Genomic DNA, 13,856 nt, shown 5'->3' on the forward strand with positions numbered 1-13,856 from the left:
AATTATTTTACAGGAATGTTGTCAGCCTTTCAAGCAGAAGCTATAACACTGTTGGTCGTACTCAATTGGTCTCAAAGGCTTGAAATTCTGCTGGATGTTATCTTTTCTGACTCCCTTTCTCTTGTCTTGGCTTTAAATAATAATATAACTTATCAAAATGAACCGGGGATTATTTTTTCAGATATTAAAACGTTATTGTCTACTTTTCCGGGGGCAACTCTGTCACATGTTGGCCGAAAATTTAATAATTTGGCCCATGGATTGGCAAAGGATGCCCTTAGGCTAGACGATGAGTTTTACTAGCTGGAGGAAACCCCCCTTCAATTTGTACTCTTTTTCCATTACATTCTGAATAGTTATAAAATCTATTCCCCACAAAAAAAAAATGTGTGTCTAATTTGATATAGAATATAACATGGCCAAATTTGTCCCAACAATATAATTTTATTTTTTATTTTTCATGTCACCACTAATTATTATGATTTATATTCATTATTATAAATTTAACATGTTGCCATTAATTATAAATTTCACATTTTTCATTTACTATATTGCTATAATTTAGACAATAAAAACGTGTAAACTATTAATTTTTGTATTTATATTATCGATAAATATTAAATGATTATTAATTATTATTAGCTTTTTGAGTTGATTTTTATTTTGTATGTTGAAGCACAAATATAAATATTAGACCAAATAATAAATTAAATTATTTTGTTATGCCAAATTCAACACAAAATTTAAATTATGCATTGAAGAGAATTTTAGGACATTGTATTTATACGGAAATGTAATGTGTTCCAACACCTCCAAAGGATTATTTATATAAATATATATTTTTTTCAAAATATTGGACTAATAATATACATTAAATAATATGGATGTCGAATATATCATAGATGAAGAGATGAATTAGCCTTAAAATTAGAAATAACAATGATACTGTAAGCTAAGCATCATATGATATTATGTATAATTAGATGAAATGATATTGTTGACTTAAATTTGAAGAGTACTAAACAATGATTTAAGAAAATAAGGAAGAATAATTGGATTTTTACGTGATTCAACAGTTAGAATATGTCTAGTCCACGAGTTAATGTTATTGATTGGTGTTATTCTCTCAAAAATTCTACAAAACAACTCAGTAGAGTGTTCTGAGTACCAAATTGTGCATGCCTATCAACGAAATTCTCCCGTCTATTTATAGACTTGTTAAAAAAAAATATCTTCCTCTTATTTCGAGAAATTACAATTCAAATTTGATATAAATGTAATTAAATGCATTAATTACATAATATCTCATGATAATTGAGATTTAATATCATATAATAACAATTTCCTAAGAAATAGGGATTTCCTAATAGTTGTCGCTTGTAAAATGCGTTGCTGATCTCGAAGGCAAGGCTTGTGCTATTCTGAGATCGACCAACACTTCAAGCTCGTTATTCTAGTCAGCTTACTCCGTTGCCTGTATTTCCACCAGGATCAACCTTCAGAGACCAACATTTTCGAGCTTGCAACGAAGGCTCGAAATACACCCATATGCATCGGAGAAGATTCATCATTTCGAACTTAATGTTTAAACACAAGCCTTCTGAACTTGTGCTCAAACACCAGAGTCAGAAATCATGCACATTTATACAAGTGTTGACCAATTACTTGTCATTTTTAAGCTTACGCTTTACAAGCCTACATTTCGATACTCATTTATGATAGTGTCGAAATTTAAGTGTAACAAATATATATTTTTTTAAAATTTTTATTTAACAATCATGTTAATATGAATATATGACATGAAGAGTTTGTGGATTTTGATTTAGATCATGAAAGGTATGAAAAATTAGAGCAATAATATTTATTTATTTTTAATAAATTATATAAGTTTAAATTCTTATTTTTTTTATTTCAAAATATATTTTACATCCAATAAAAAATTACTTTTCCAACTTTAAAATTAATTTATAATGATATTTTTAAAATAAAAAATCATAAGATTGTCGTTGACTATAAAGAATGTGATAAATAAATGCCACTTAATAGTATATTACGCAAGAGATATAAGGGACGGTAATACTATTTTAAGATGTTTAAATATTTTTCTACAAAATTAATACAACTCAAAAAAATTGAATCGAATATTTGTGCCATAATTATGTAATTATTCATATTTTACTCAGTAAAAAACAAAAACAAAAAACTAGTAAATAGCCATACTTTATCTAATGAGTATTTTTCAGGCCATTATTTATATTTTGTAATAATTAAGTCTTAATAGTTGATTTTGTATCAATTAGGTCCTTAACATTTTCTAATTGTATCATTTAGGTCTCTAAATTTTATTTTTGTTTATTTTTATTTGAAAATACATAAAAAAATATAAATAAATGTTGAATCAATTTAAAAATATTTGGACATTTAATTTATGAAAATAATAAACATTACATAAAAAAAAACATTTTTAAAAATATTTAATATTTTTATAAATTAAATTAATGTTTTATTAAAAAAATATTATTATCTACATTGTTGTTTTATAATTAATATTAATATCTATTTTATCCAGATTGTTTAGATATTATCAACTTTTATTATGTTTATACTTTTTTATTTCATACATATTTTTTAAAACTTAATAGTAGAGTATATAAATTTATTTATGTGCATATATATATATATATATATATGATTAGTTATAAGTTTGCATTATAAAAAAAAATTTACAAAATAAAAAATAAATATGTATATTATAAATATTGATAATCACATGATAGTTTAGTTATTAATATTAAAAATTTATAAGTAAGAATTTTTTTTAATGAAAAATTAATTTAATTTATAAAACTATTAAATATTTTTTAAAATGCCATGAAAATATATTTTTTCAATGTCATATTTAATATTGTTATAAATTAAGTGGTCCAATTTCTTTTAAGGTTGATTTACTATTTTTTTTTATATATTTTATTTATGTATTTTAAAAAAATAAAAAATAAAAATAGTATTTAGAAATTTAAATGATACAAAAAATTGAGGACCTAATACAAAATCTATTTTCAGAAAAGTATTACAAAATATAAAAATATAAAGAATGAAAACTAAAAAAACGTGATTGATGCCAAGAATAATTTTCAAATTTTTTTATTACAAATAATAAAAATTAAGGCTAAAACTATTCTACATGCATGGCAAAATATCTCAAAATATGTGGTCGAGATTGATTGAGAATAATAAGATCATTAATAACATCACATTCCTTCAACTTCCTTGGAGAGTGTGAAGATAATGTTTGGCTATAATCTTACTTATTATAGATTGGCTATAATAAGTATGCTTTTGTTGGAGAGTGGTGAAGATAATGTTTCCCTCATCGCTGTTGTCAGCATAGGAGGATTGGGCAAAACAATGCTTGCTAAAAGCGTTTTTAATGATGAGCAAGTCCAAAAACATTTTCAGTTAAAGATGTGGGTGTGTGTCTCTGATGATTTTGACTTGAAACAAATTGTTGCAAAGATCATTAAGGCCGCCCCAAATGATAAGAACTTGGAAAATCTGGAAATGGAACAATTGCAAAAGAGTCTTCGAGAAGTACTCGGTGGTAAGCGATATTTCCTTGTACTTGATGATGTATGGGAGGAAAATCGTGCTAAGTGGTTGGAATTAGAAGAATTGATTATAGATAGTGCAAAAGGAAGTAGAGTTTTGGTTACAACTCGAAGTAAAAGGATTGCTGATTGTACTGCTAGCAAAGACCAGTCACATGCATTGGGAATACTTAACGAAGATCAATCTTGGACTTTGTTTAAAAGGGTGGCTTTTAAAAGCGGACAAGAACCGGAAAACTCTAATCTTGTGAAGATCGGAAAGGAGATTGTTGGAAGGTGCAAAGGGATCCCACTAGCAATAAGAACAATAGGAAATTTGTTGTATGGTGAAAATTTAGAGTCAAAGTGGTTAACCTTGAATAAGGAATTTTCAGAAATACGACAGGCAAGTGAAGGGGTATTATGCCCACCCTTAGATTGAGCTATGATCATCTAGCCTCCCATTTGAAACTTTGTTTTGCCTATTGTTGTTTATTTCCTAAAGACTATGAAATTGAGGTGGAGACATTAGTTAAGACACTTCACTTACAAGATTGCCCCAATCTGACATCATTCCCTGAAGGAATTCGAAGCCTCACCAATTTGAACGAGCTCGCTATAATAGACTGTCCCATGTTATTAAAGAGATGCAAAAGGGAAAATGGTGAAGATTTGGATAAGATTTCTCATATACAACGCTTGTACTTAATTCCATATCCCAACGAAGAGAAAATGAGGTAGATTCTTCAATCTCAAAGATCTTGTTTTTATTTTCTAATTCAATTAAAACAGAGCACTTATCATTTTATTCTTTGATATTCCCTTACAGAATGCATCAGAGATTAAGGGATGCAACCCCTTCAAGTAGTTTGGGCTATAAATGTTGCAAGGAATCGAAGATGATGGGACATACATGATACATATTTATAGGTAGCATTATTTTTCTATTTATTTGATCATTTTCTCATTAATAACTATTATAAGAATGCTTTCCAATCATTGAAAATATATATTTTTTAAAAAATCAAAAAAGAAAAACGATAACAGTTTTTTCTATTTAAGTTATATATAATTGCACTTGTTTTAGTTAAAACTTGTTATACGCTTTACAGGGTGAATTAATTAAGCAAGTTACCAATTTTCATTTTAGAGGATATTGGATCATTCATATATACAGTAAGTTTGATTTCATGATTTATTCATATAACTTATACTCTGACTAGTTTCTATTTAAAGCAAACATCTTTTTCTTTTCTTTTTTTTCTTTCACATAGTTGGTTTTATTTGCTCTGTAGTATCCTTGTAATTCTTTTTTTGTTTTTATAAAAATGTTGAAAACTTTTATGGTAAAATTTGGTAATTTTAAGATGGTTTTCAATTTAAAAACGTTTTTGTGTTTCTTTGGATTTCTGTTCATTTTTATGATCTCTTCTTGTTGTCACTTTGGTGAAGTGTTTTGATCAATTCATTCAAGTGTTTTGATCTATTTGGAGATCTGTTGTTACTGTTAAACTATTGGTTTATTTTTGCTAATTTTTTTATTTCTAATTAATTCTATGTATTATATCCTTGGGATGGAGTCTAGTAGTGTAATTCTGTTTTTTTGTTTTAATAAAAATGTTGAGATATTTTATGGTGAAATCTGGTTGTTTTAAGATGGGGACTATGCTCAATGTAAAAGCTTTTTTGTGTCTCTGTTCATTTTTCTGACCTCTTCTTGTTGTCACTTTGGTGAAGAACCCTATTTTTAAGTGTTTTGATCTATTAATTGCAGTACTGATTGGATAAATGGTTTGAGTGAGCCTAACTTTAGAGAGTGGCTGATTATTTTTACTCTTTGAATGTGATCCAAAAATTGGAAAGTTCTATTGCTATATTCCTTATTTTATACATTCTTATAGAGATTGGTCCTATACTAGTTATAAATTTGGAAATCTGTTGTTACTGTGAAATTATAGTTTTCTTTATACTGATTTTTCATTTCTAGTTAATTCTATGCACTAATCCTTGGGATATGGGATCTAGTAGTGTACTGCATAATCATATATTAAAAGAATAAAGATACAAGATTATGAATATGATAATATAGATTCAATGTTCTATGAATACAACATCTAGTTTTCAGGTAGATGTGCAAGTTTATTGCTAGTCCTTGTTTATACAATGCAAATCTAAAAGGAAATTTGGGACATTTTGGTAATGGTGATCTGTATTGCAGGATGGTTAAACATTGAGAAAGAACTGACTGAAATTTATGGTAATGGAGAATTTTGGCAGACTAAGTTTCCAAGTGAAGATATGTTGCTGGGAGGTTAGCATTGATAGATTAACAGATTTTAGGAGTACAAGTTGATTTGTGCTGACTTAATTTGTTTGGTTATCAGAGACTTTGGTTGTATTGTTCTTACAGATTATATATATAATCTTCACATGTCTAGTAGTTGTTATTGGCATGATCTTGGGTTTAAAACTCATAAACTGCTCTTCAAAATGTATTGCTGAAACTTGTAGCTTCTTTAATATGAAATTTGGTAACTATTTAACTTTCATTTTATTCTTGTAAATTATGGAAGGCAAGCCATCTGTTCCTGATATTATAATACATAAAGCCACCAATAAAAATGAAATCTTACTGTTTCAATTTCTCATCAACTTCACCTGCTTTGATATGTTCCTTGAGACAGGATTCATCTTTTCGAGCTTAGATAGAATTTTTCATTTTCCTTAATGGAGCTAGCTAGAGAACCATTTAGACAGCTCAAGGCATAAGCCCACATGAGAAAAGTAAACACAATTTTATAAAAGTTGAGGTTTTAGGATGAGCAGCTTTGGGGTTTATATTCTAGCAAAATAAGAACAAGAATATATGAAGCTTAACAAACATTTTTAGTAAACTTTTCCCAGTTCCATAGACAAACCAAGATATAATCAAAGAACCCAGGTATGACCAAGGTATCAAACAAGGTCACGCTAGTTATTTTCACCACCAAAATCCTTTAAAAGACAAGGAAATTTATTTATTTCTCTCTCGTATTTAGATTTTATTCAAAATGACAAAAAAGTAGAGACAGAGAAGACTAATTGTCTTTATTATCACATATATTTCTTGGTATAATCTTGTCAAAGAAAGATAGCTGTTTTAAAAAATGAAACTTACAGAAGTTACACTTCACACTTGTTGAATCAGGTTCTCCCCCAATACCAACTTCGACAATAACAACATCAACCTATAAAACAAATTGTTTTAAGTAGTAATAATACTCTCGAAAATACCTGTTCAAATGGTAGAAAACTCAAGAAAGATTCAATGTTTACGGTAGGGTTGATCATTGGACGGGTTGGTCGGGTTACAAGGTATTTTTACCCGTCCAATGTCATAATCGGGTTAGTAAAAGTGACCCGTAACTTGCCCAATTAAGAAATTTTTTTTTAACCCGTTCAATAATTTAAGCAGGTTGGTCGGGTTAACCCGCCCAAACCGAAATGGTATTTTTTTTTGGGCGGGTTGGTCGAGTCAACCTGCCCAAACAAAAGTGGTATTTTTTTTTTACATTTTTGTAATTTTTTTCTTTTAAATACTAGTACTAATAGTGTGAAGTTTATCTTTTTAAGCTTAAAACAATATTTTAAATTTATAGTAAAAAAATTAAAACAAAACTTAATTAATTTATATATTTATTTGAATATATTAAAAATAATAAATTCTTAATTGGGCAGATTGGGTTATATTGGGCAGGTTGATAATTATTTTCAACCCGCCTATTGTAACAATTGGGCAGTTTAAATTTTGGTCGGTTTATTCAGGTTGCGTTTTTTGGTGAATTTTTCGAGTTGGTTTGAGCGGGTTGTAAAAATTTATGCACAACCCTAGTTTACGGATCAATATATAAGTTGTGATTTCAGTACATAAATTGTCGTTTTTATCTAAAAATAGTAAATTGTTATTTATATATTTCCTTGCTGTTTTAACTTAAGAAATGAACTAGTAAAGCTTCAAAGTGAATTGAACTATATTAAAAAAATAAATAAATAAAATAAAAAACTAAAACCCCTTCTTGTTACTTTTAAAGATTATTATTATTATTATTATTTCAAGGTAAATGAAATTACTTTTTAAAATTCCCATTAGTCAAACACAACGTGTGTATCTTACTTACAGAAGGATACGACAAAAAAGAAAAGCACAGACCACAGATATATATATATATTAGTCTTCAGCTACTGTGAAACTCTATTATATCTCTCTCTCTCCCTCGGTCTTCAAAAGCCATGGCGGACTGGATTCTCTCTCCCATCGCCCAGATTATCATTGATCGTTTGGGATCTGAAGCTGTGAGACAAATCTCTTCGCTTTGGGGTGTCAACGATGAGCTTGATCAACTCAGACAAACCATTTCAACCATCCAAGCAGTGCTTCTCGACGCTGAGAAGAAGCAGAGACACAACAACCAAGTTCAGAACTGGCTCCAGAGGCTCAGCGGCGCTGTTGATGATGCCGACAACTTGATGGACCAGATCAACACTCAAGCTTTGCGACGCCAGGTCATGTCTGGAAATCAGATTTCCAAGCAGGTATTTCATAAAGTGAATTAATTTTTGTAGTTTATTTTCTTTTATTAAATCTCATAATAAGATTGTGTTTGAATTTCATTATCTATTGTGTTGTATTGGTTTATTCAATGAAATTGTACCATACAGATGTGCACTTTCTTTTCCAGCTCCAACCAATTTGGTTTTCGGTGCAAGATTGGTCGTAGAATAGAGGACATCAAGAAAAAACTAGAAGCCATTTCCAATGATAAAAACTTCCTTTTGGAGACAGGGCGTGAAGAGGCTCTGAGTGATAGGAGAGTGAGAGACAACACTCACTCCTATGTACGTCAGGAAGATGTTGTTGGGAGGGATATGGATAGATTGGCTATAATAAGTAAACTTTTGTTGGAGAGTGGTGAAGATAATGTCTCAATCATCGCCGTTGTCGGCATAGGAGGATTGGGCAAAACAATGCTTGCTAAAAGCGTTTTTAATGATGACCAAGTCCAAAAACATTTTGAGTTAAATATGTGGGTGTGTGTCTCTGATGATTTTGACTTGAAACAAATTGTTGCAAAGATCATTAAGGCCGCCCCAAATGATAAGAACTTGGAAAATCTGGAAATGGAACAATTGCAAAAGAGGCTTCGAGAAGTACTTGGTGGTAAGCGATATTTCCTTGTACTGGATGATGTATGGGAGGAAAATCATGCTAAGTGGTTGCAATTAGAAGAATTGATACTAGATGGTGCAAAAGGAAGTAGAGTTTTGGTTACAACTCGAAGTAAAAGGATTGCTGATTTTACTGCAAGCAAAGACCAGTCACATTCATTGGGAAGACTTGATGAAGATCAATCTTGGACTTTGTTTAAAAGGGTGGCTTTTAAAAGCAGACAAGAACCGGAAAACTCTAATCTTGTGAAGATCGGAAGGGAGATTGTTGGAAGGTGCAAAGGGATCCCACTAGCAATAAGAACAATAGGAAATTTTTTGTATGGTGAAAATTTAGAGTCAAAGTGGTTAGCCTTGAATAAGGAATTCTCAGAAATACCACAGGCAGGTGAAGAGGATATTATGCCCACCCTTAGATTGAGCTATGATCATCTAGCCTCCCATTTGAAACTTTGTTTTGCCTATTGTTGTTTATTTCCTAAAGACTATGAAATTGAGGTGGAGACATTAGTTAGGCTTTGGGTGGCACAAGGATTTCTGAAGTTATCAAATACAAGTCAAGATCAATGTTTGGAGGAGGTGGGTTATGAATGTTTTATGAATTTAACGGAAGGATCATTCTTTCAAGATGTTGAAGTAGATCAGTGGGGCGTTATGACACATTGCAAGATGCATGATCTCATGCATGATCTTGCAATACTTGTGTCTGGTGCAAAATGTGTTACTTTCCATTCACATTGTCAAGGAAACATCAATGAAAATACTCACCATGTGTCCTTTGAACGTGATTCGTTCTCAGTAAGTCAAACTTTGCTGGTTCAAGCAAGGAAGGTTCGAACAGTTCTTTTCCTTGACAAATATTGTTCCAAAGTTGAGCTAGATGCAGTAGTATCAAATTTTTTGTTCACACGCTCTCTGAATTTGAAAGGGTTGAAAACCAATTCATTGAATTCAATTGGTAGGTTGAAGCATTTGAGATATTTAGGTCTTTCTTATCATCAACATCTAGAGGCACTGCCGAATTCAATTACCAATTTGGTGAATTTGCAAACACTAAAGTTGAGTTATTGCAACGAGTTTCGAGAATTGCCTAGAGATATTGAAAATCTCATCAACCTTAGGCATCTTGAAATTGATAATTGTGATAAATTAGAGTATATGCCGAGTGGAATAGGCCAGCTGACTAATCTTCAAACTTTATCGAATTATGTACTGAAGAAGAACAAGAAACCCGTCCTAAGATATGTTGGTGAGCTAAAAGATTTGTTGAGATTGAATGGTTTGAGAGGCGAATTGGATGTTGTAAATTTGAGCCATAAGAAAGATGAGGTAGAAGAATATGGGAGTGCAAAATTAAAGGACAAACAATACCTTCGATCATTGAGGTTGAGCTGGTATGATGTTGAAATTGTTGAAGCAGATGCCATCATTGGTTATGAAATGTCAATGGATGCCCTTCAGCCACACCCAAATCTTCAAGTGTTAGATATAAGCAATTATGGGGGTGTCAGGCTCTCCAGCTGGCTCTCATCACTTGAAAACTTGGTCGACTTAACTTTAACTGATTGTAAGAAATGTCAGTATCTAGTTTCATTGAATCGATTCCACGGTCTCAAGGTTTTGAAACTGCAGAGGTTGGAGTCTTTGGAGTACATATCCAACAATATTTTCAACGAAGACTTATTTGGGACAACAAAGACAATATTGCCATCTCTACGAGAACTTGAGTTGGGATATTTGCCTAATCTAAAGGGATGGTGGAGAGAGATTGTAATTGATCATTCTTTTGTTGGTGCAAATGAAGAAGACAAACACATGTCCTTGCCTTATCTCCCTTCTCTTTCAACTTTAGAAATATGGCATTGTCCTAAGCTGACTTGCATGCCACTTTACCCACATTTGGAACATCTGACTCTGGCGAACAGCAGCTTGAAGCCATTGGAAGAGACATTAAGAATGAAGATGATGAGTAGTAGCGCTGGATCAATAGTAGTATTCCCAACAACAACATCTTCTTTCTCTCCTCTCTCCAAATTGAAAGATCTAACTCTAAAAGCCATTGAGGATCTAGAATGTCTTCCAGACTGGTTCGAGAGCTTTACTTCTCTCAATAAATTGGGTATTAGGCATTGCCCTAAATTGAAGGATCTGTGTCCAGGTATTCTACATCTCTCGTCACTTCGAAACCTGTGGATTTCAAATTGCGAGGGGTTAGCAGACATGCTTAATGGTGATGATGGCATTATGTGGAAAGCCCTAAATGGAAGACTCCACTCGCTGACATTAATATCGTTGCCAAATATAGTGACGGTTCTTCCTAAGGGTATCCAACATCTTACAAGTCTGCAAGAACTTGAAGTTTTAAGTAGTGATAGCCTGACAACAATTCCAGAGTGGATCCACAACCTCAAATCACTTAAGATACTTATGTTAATAATCTGCCCCAATCTGACATCATTGCCTGAAGGAATTCGAAGCCTCGCCACTTTGAACTTACTGACCATTGTCAAATGTCCCATGTTATTAAAGAGATGCAAAAGGGAAAATGGTGAAGATTGGGATAAGATTTCTCATATACAACACTTGGGCTTATATCCAAATCCCAACGAAGAAGAAGATGAGGTAGATTCTTCAATCTCAAAGATCTTGTTTTTATTTTCTAATTCAATTAAAACAGAGCACTTATCATTTTATTCTTTGATATTCCCTTGCAGAATGCATCGGAGATGAAGGGATGCAACCCCTTCAAGAAGTTTGGGCTATAAATGTTGCAAGGAATCGAAGATGATGGGACATACATGATACATATTTATAGGTAGCATTATTTTTCTATTTATTTTATCCTTTTCTCATTAATAACTATTATAAGAATACTTTCCAATCTTTGAAAATACATATTTTTTAAAAAATCAAAAAAGAAAAACGATAACAGGTTTTTCTATTTTAGTTATATATAATTACACTTGTTTTATTTAAAACTTGTTATATGCTTTACAGAGGGTGAATTAATTAAGCAAGTTACCAATTTTCATTTTAGAGGATGTTGGATCATATATACAATAAGTTTGATTTCATGATTTATTCATATAACTTATACTCTGAATAGTTTCTATTTAAAGCAAACATCCTTTTCTTTTCTTTTCTTTTCTTTTTTTCTTTCACATAGTTGGTTTTATTTGCTCTGTAGTATCCTTGTAATTCTTTTTTTTTATATATAAAAATGTTGAAAACTTTTATGGTAAAATTTGGTAATTTTAAGATGGTTTTCAATTTAAAAACGTTTTTGTGTTTCTTTGGATTTCTGTTCATTTTTATGATCTCTTCTTGTTGTCACTTTGGTGAAGAACCCTCTTTTAAGTGTTTTGATCTATTTGGAGATCTGTTGTTACTGTTAAACCATTGGTTTATTTTTGCTAATTTTTCATTTCTAATTAATTCTATGTATTATATCCTTGGGATGGAATCTAGTTGTGTAATCATTTTTAAGGTATAAAAATACAAGAATGTGAATATGAATACCATAATAGATTCAATGTTTTGTGAATACAACATATAGTTTTCACGTATATGTGCAACTGTATTGCTAGTCCTTTATTTGTTCTTAAATATATTGGTAATCAACTCTTTGACTTCATTTATCTTACTTTGTTTTCATAATGGTTCTGGGGACTTGATCCTTGTTTTTACATCGCACATCCAAAAGGAAGTTTGAGACATTGTGATGCCTCTTGGTTCTGTTGACCTATATTTAAGTTTAATTTATTTTTCTAATGGTGATCTGCATTGCTGCTGAATGGTTATGAATATTTTCACCCTAAGAGCATTGAAATTTATGCCAATGGGGAATTTTTGCAGGTTGTTTTGCAGTTCTCTTCACGAGTGTTTCTTTTGTTTTGTTTCGAGCGTCAATATTATCGAGTGTCAGAATTTGTGTGGTTCCTGATAATTTGCTAGGTACGTACGAACCATGTTCTGTCATATAAAAACAAGCGAGTAGGGCTAAGGGAACTGAAGTCTAACAGCAGTGTTCTAGGTGATGCTGAAATGAGATCACCTAATAGAGTGTAACTGAGTGGTGAAGCAAATAAAGTGTCACAGAAGTATGTATCAGCTAGAAGACAGCAGGGTCAAAGTCAAAGCATATTATACAGTAGCCATGCATTGATACTTTGTGCTTTCTGAGTTTTGAATCTGAGCTTAAAAGAATACATTGCGCTGTTAGATTGCTATAAATTAATAACTAACTTTATCAACTCTTGAATTCTGTAGATGAGTAGCCAAAGACTCTATGGAGAGATAGATGCTTACAAGGAAGACAACATGGCATGTATCTCTCTCAACAAGTTTCTCTATTCCTCTTGTTCACTTCATGACATGAATCCCATATAAGAAATAACACATGTTTACAATCCATTTGTCAAATTCTCATTGTTGAAAATTAATGTTCACCATTGTTAAAATAGTGTTGTAGGATCCACCATCATTTACTTTTCACAGTTAACACAAACAAATTGGCTCCAAAGTAGTTAAGTTCTCACGTTTTAGACAAAATGCTAAGGACTTTCTGTTTCGAAGAAGCAAACTCAACTTTCTACCTTTCTAGACATTGTGGCATTTGTTATGAATAGGACTGATATAATTTGTTGATGTGAGTTGTGCTTTTTCTTTGTTTATTTATTTAATCTTTGTTTCATTGTATTGTGAATTTTGGTGCAGAATCTGAAGAGGGTTAACTGGACATTGCTGAAGTAGTGCTATTAAATTATTTGTGTTAAGATTTATGTGAAATTTGGTCAAAGCCTATTTCTTAATTGATGATGCAATGTAAAAAAAAAGTTCATCTGTATATGGTAGTTAATTTTGGTTTTGGAGTTGTAAAAATATGATATTATGCTCAGCTAACATCTGGGCAAAATCATGGTTTACATAATTAGTCTAGGATAATAAAATATCATTCATTTTCCTTTAATTTAAAAGTTTATATAAATATATTTGAGTCATAAATTGATTCACTGTCTACTTTCATTGTATCCCCCATTGAAAATTTGTATATTTGGTTTTAAT

General features: G+C 31.1%; 2 protein-coding genes and 1 long non-coding RNA gene across 9 annotated transcripts; all 3 read left to right on the forward strand.

Annotated features, from left to right (window-relative positions):
• The first annotated feature begins 3,288 nt into the window (after nucleotides 1-3,288).
• Nucleotides 3,289-4,029, forward strand: LOC133833130 (putative disease resistance protein RGA3). The gene has a single exon (XM_062263387.1). It carries the CDS (start codon nucleotides 3,289-3,291, stop codon nucleotides 4,027-4,029), a length of 741 nt encoding a protein of 246 aa, XP_062119371.1.
• Nucleotides 4,030-6,136, forward strand: LOC133831563 (uncharacterized). The gene is made up of 3 exons (XR_009892530.1): nucleotides 4,030-4,324; nucleotides 4,417-4,517; nucleotides 5,806-6,136. It is a non-coding gene; the product is annotated as an uncharacterized LOC133831563 (long non-coding RNA).
• A 1,675-nt stretch (nucleotides 6,137-7,811) lies between these two features.
• On the forward strand, nucleotides 7,812-13,761 carry LOC133831564 (disease resistance protein RGA2-like). Of its 7 annotated transcripts, XM_062261927.1 has the most exons (6): nucleotides 7,812-8,159; nucleotides 8,286-11,414; nucleotides 11,507-11,607; nucleotides 12,648-12,746; nucleotides 13,062-13,119; nucleotides 13,509-13,761. In XM_062261927.1, the coding sequence occupies exons 1-3, from the start codon at nucleotides 7,857-7,859 to the stop codon at nucleotides 11,555-11,557; spliced, it is 3,483 nt and encodes a 1,160-aa protein (XP_062117911.1). In that variant the 5' UTR covers nucleotides 7,812-7,856; the 3' UTR covers nucleotides 11,558-11,607; nucleotides 12,648-12,746; nucleotides 13,062-13,119; nucleotides 13,509-13,761. The 7 variants fall into 7 exon arrangements, with proteins under 7 accessions (XP_062117911.1, XP_062117909.1, XP_062117913.1 ...); XM_062261925.1 differs by having other exon boundaries at nucleotides 12,648-13,119; XM_062261929.1 differs by lacking the exon at nucleotides 13,062-13,119.
• The last annotated feature ends 95 nt before the right edge of the window (nucleotides 13,762-13,856 follow it).

The sequence above is a fragment of the Humulus lupulus genome, chromosome 4, assembly GCF_963169125.1.
Source record: "Humulus lupulus chromosome 4, drHumLupu1.1, whole genome shotgun sequence".
In the NCBI taxonomy this organism is placed as follows: domain Eukaryota; kingdom Viridiplantae; phylum Streptophyta; class Magnoliopsida; order Rosales; family Cannabaceae; genus Humulus; species Humulus lupulus.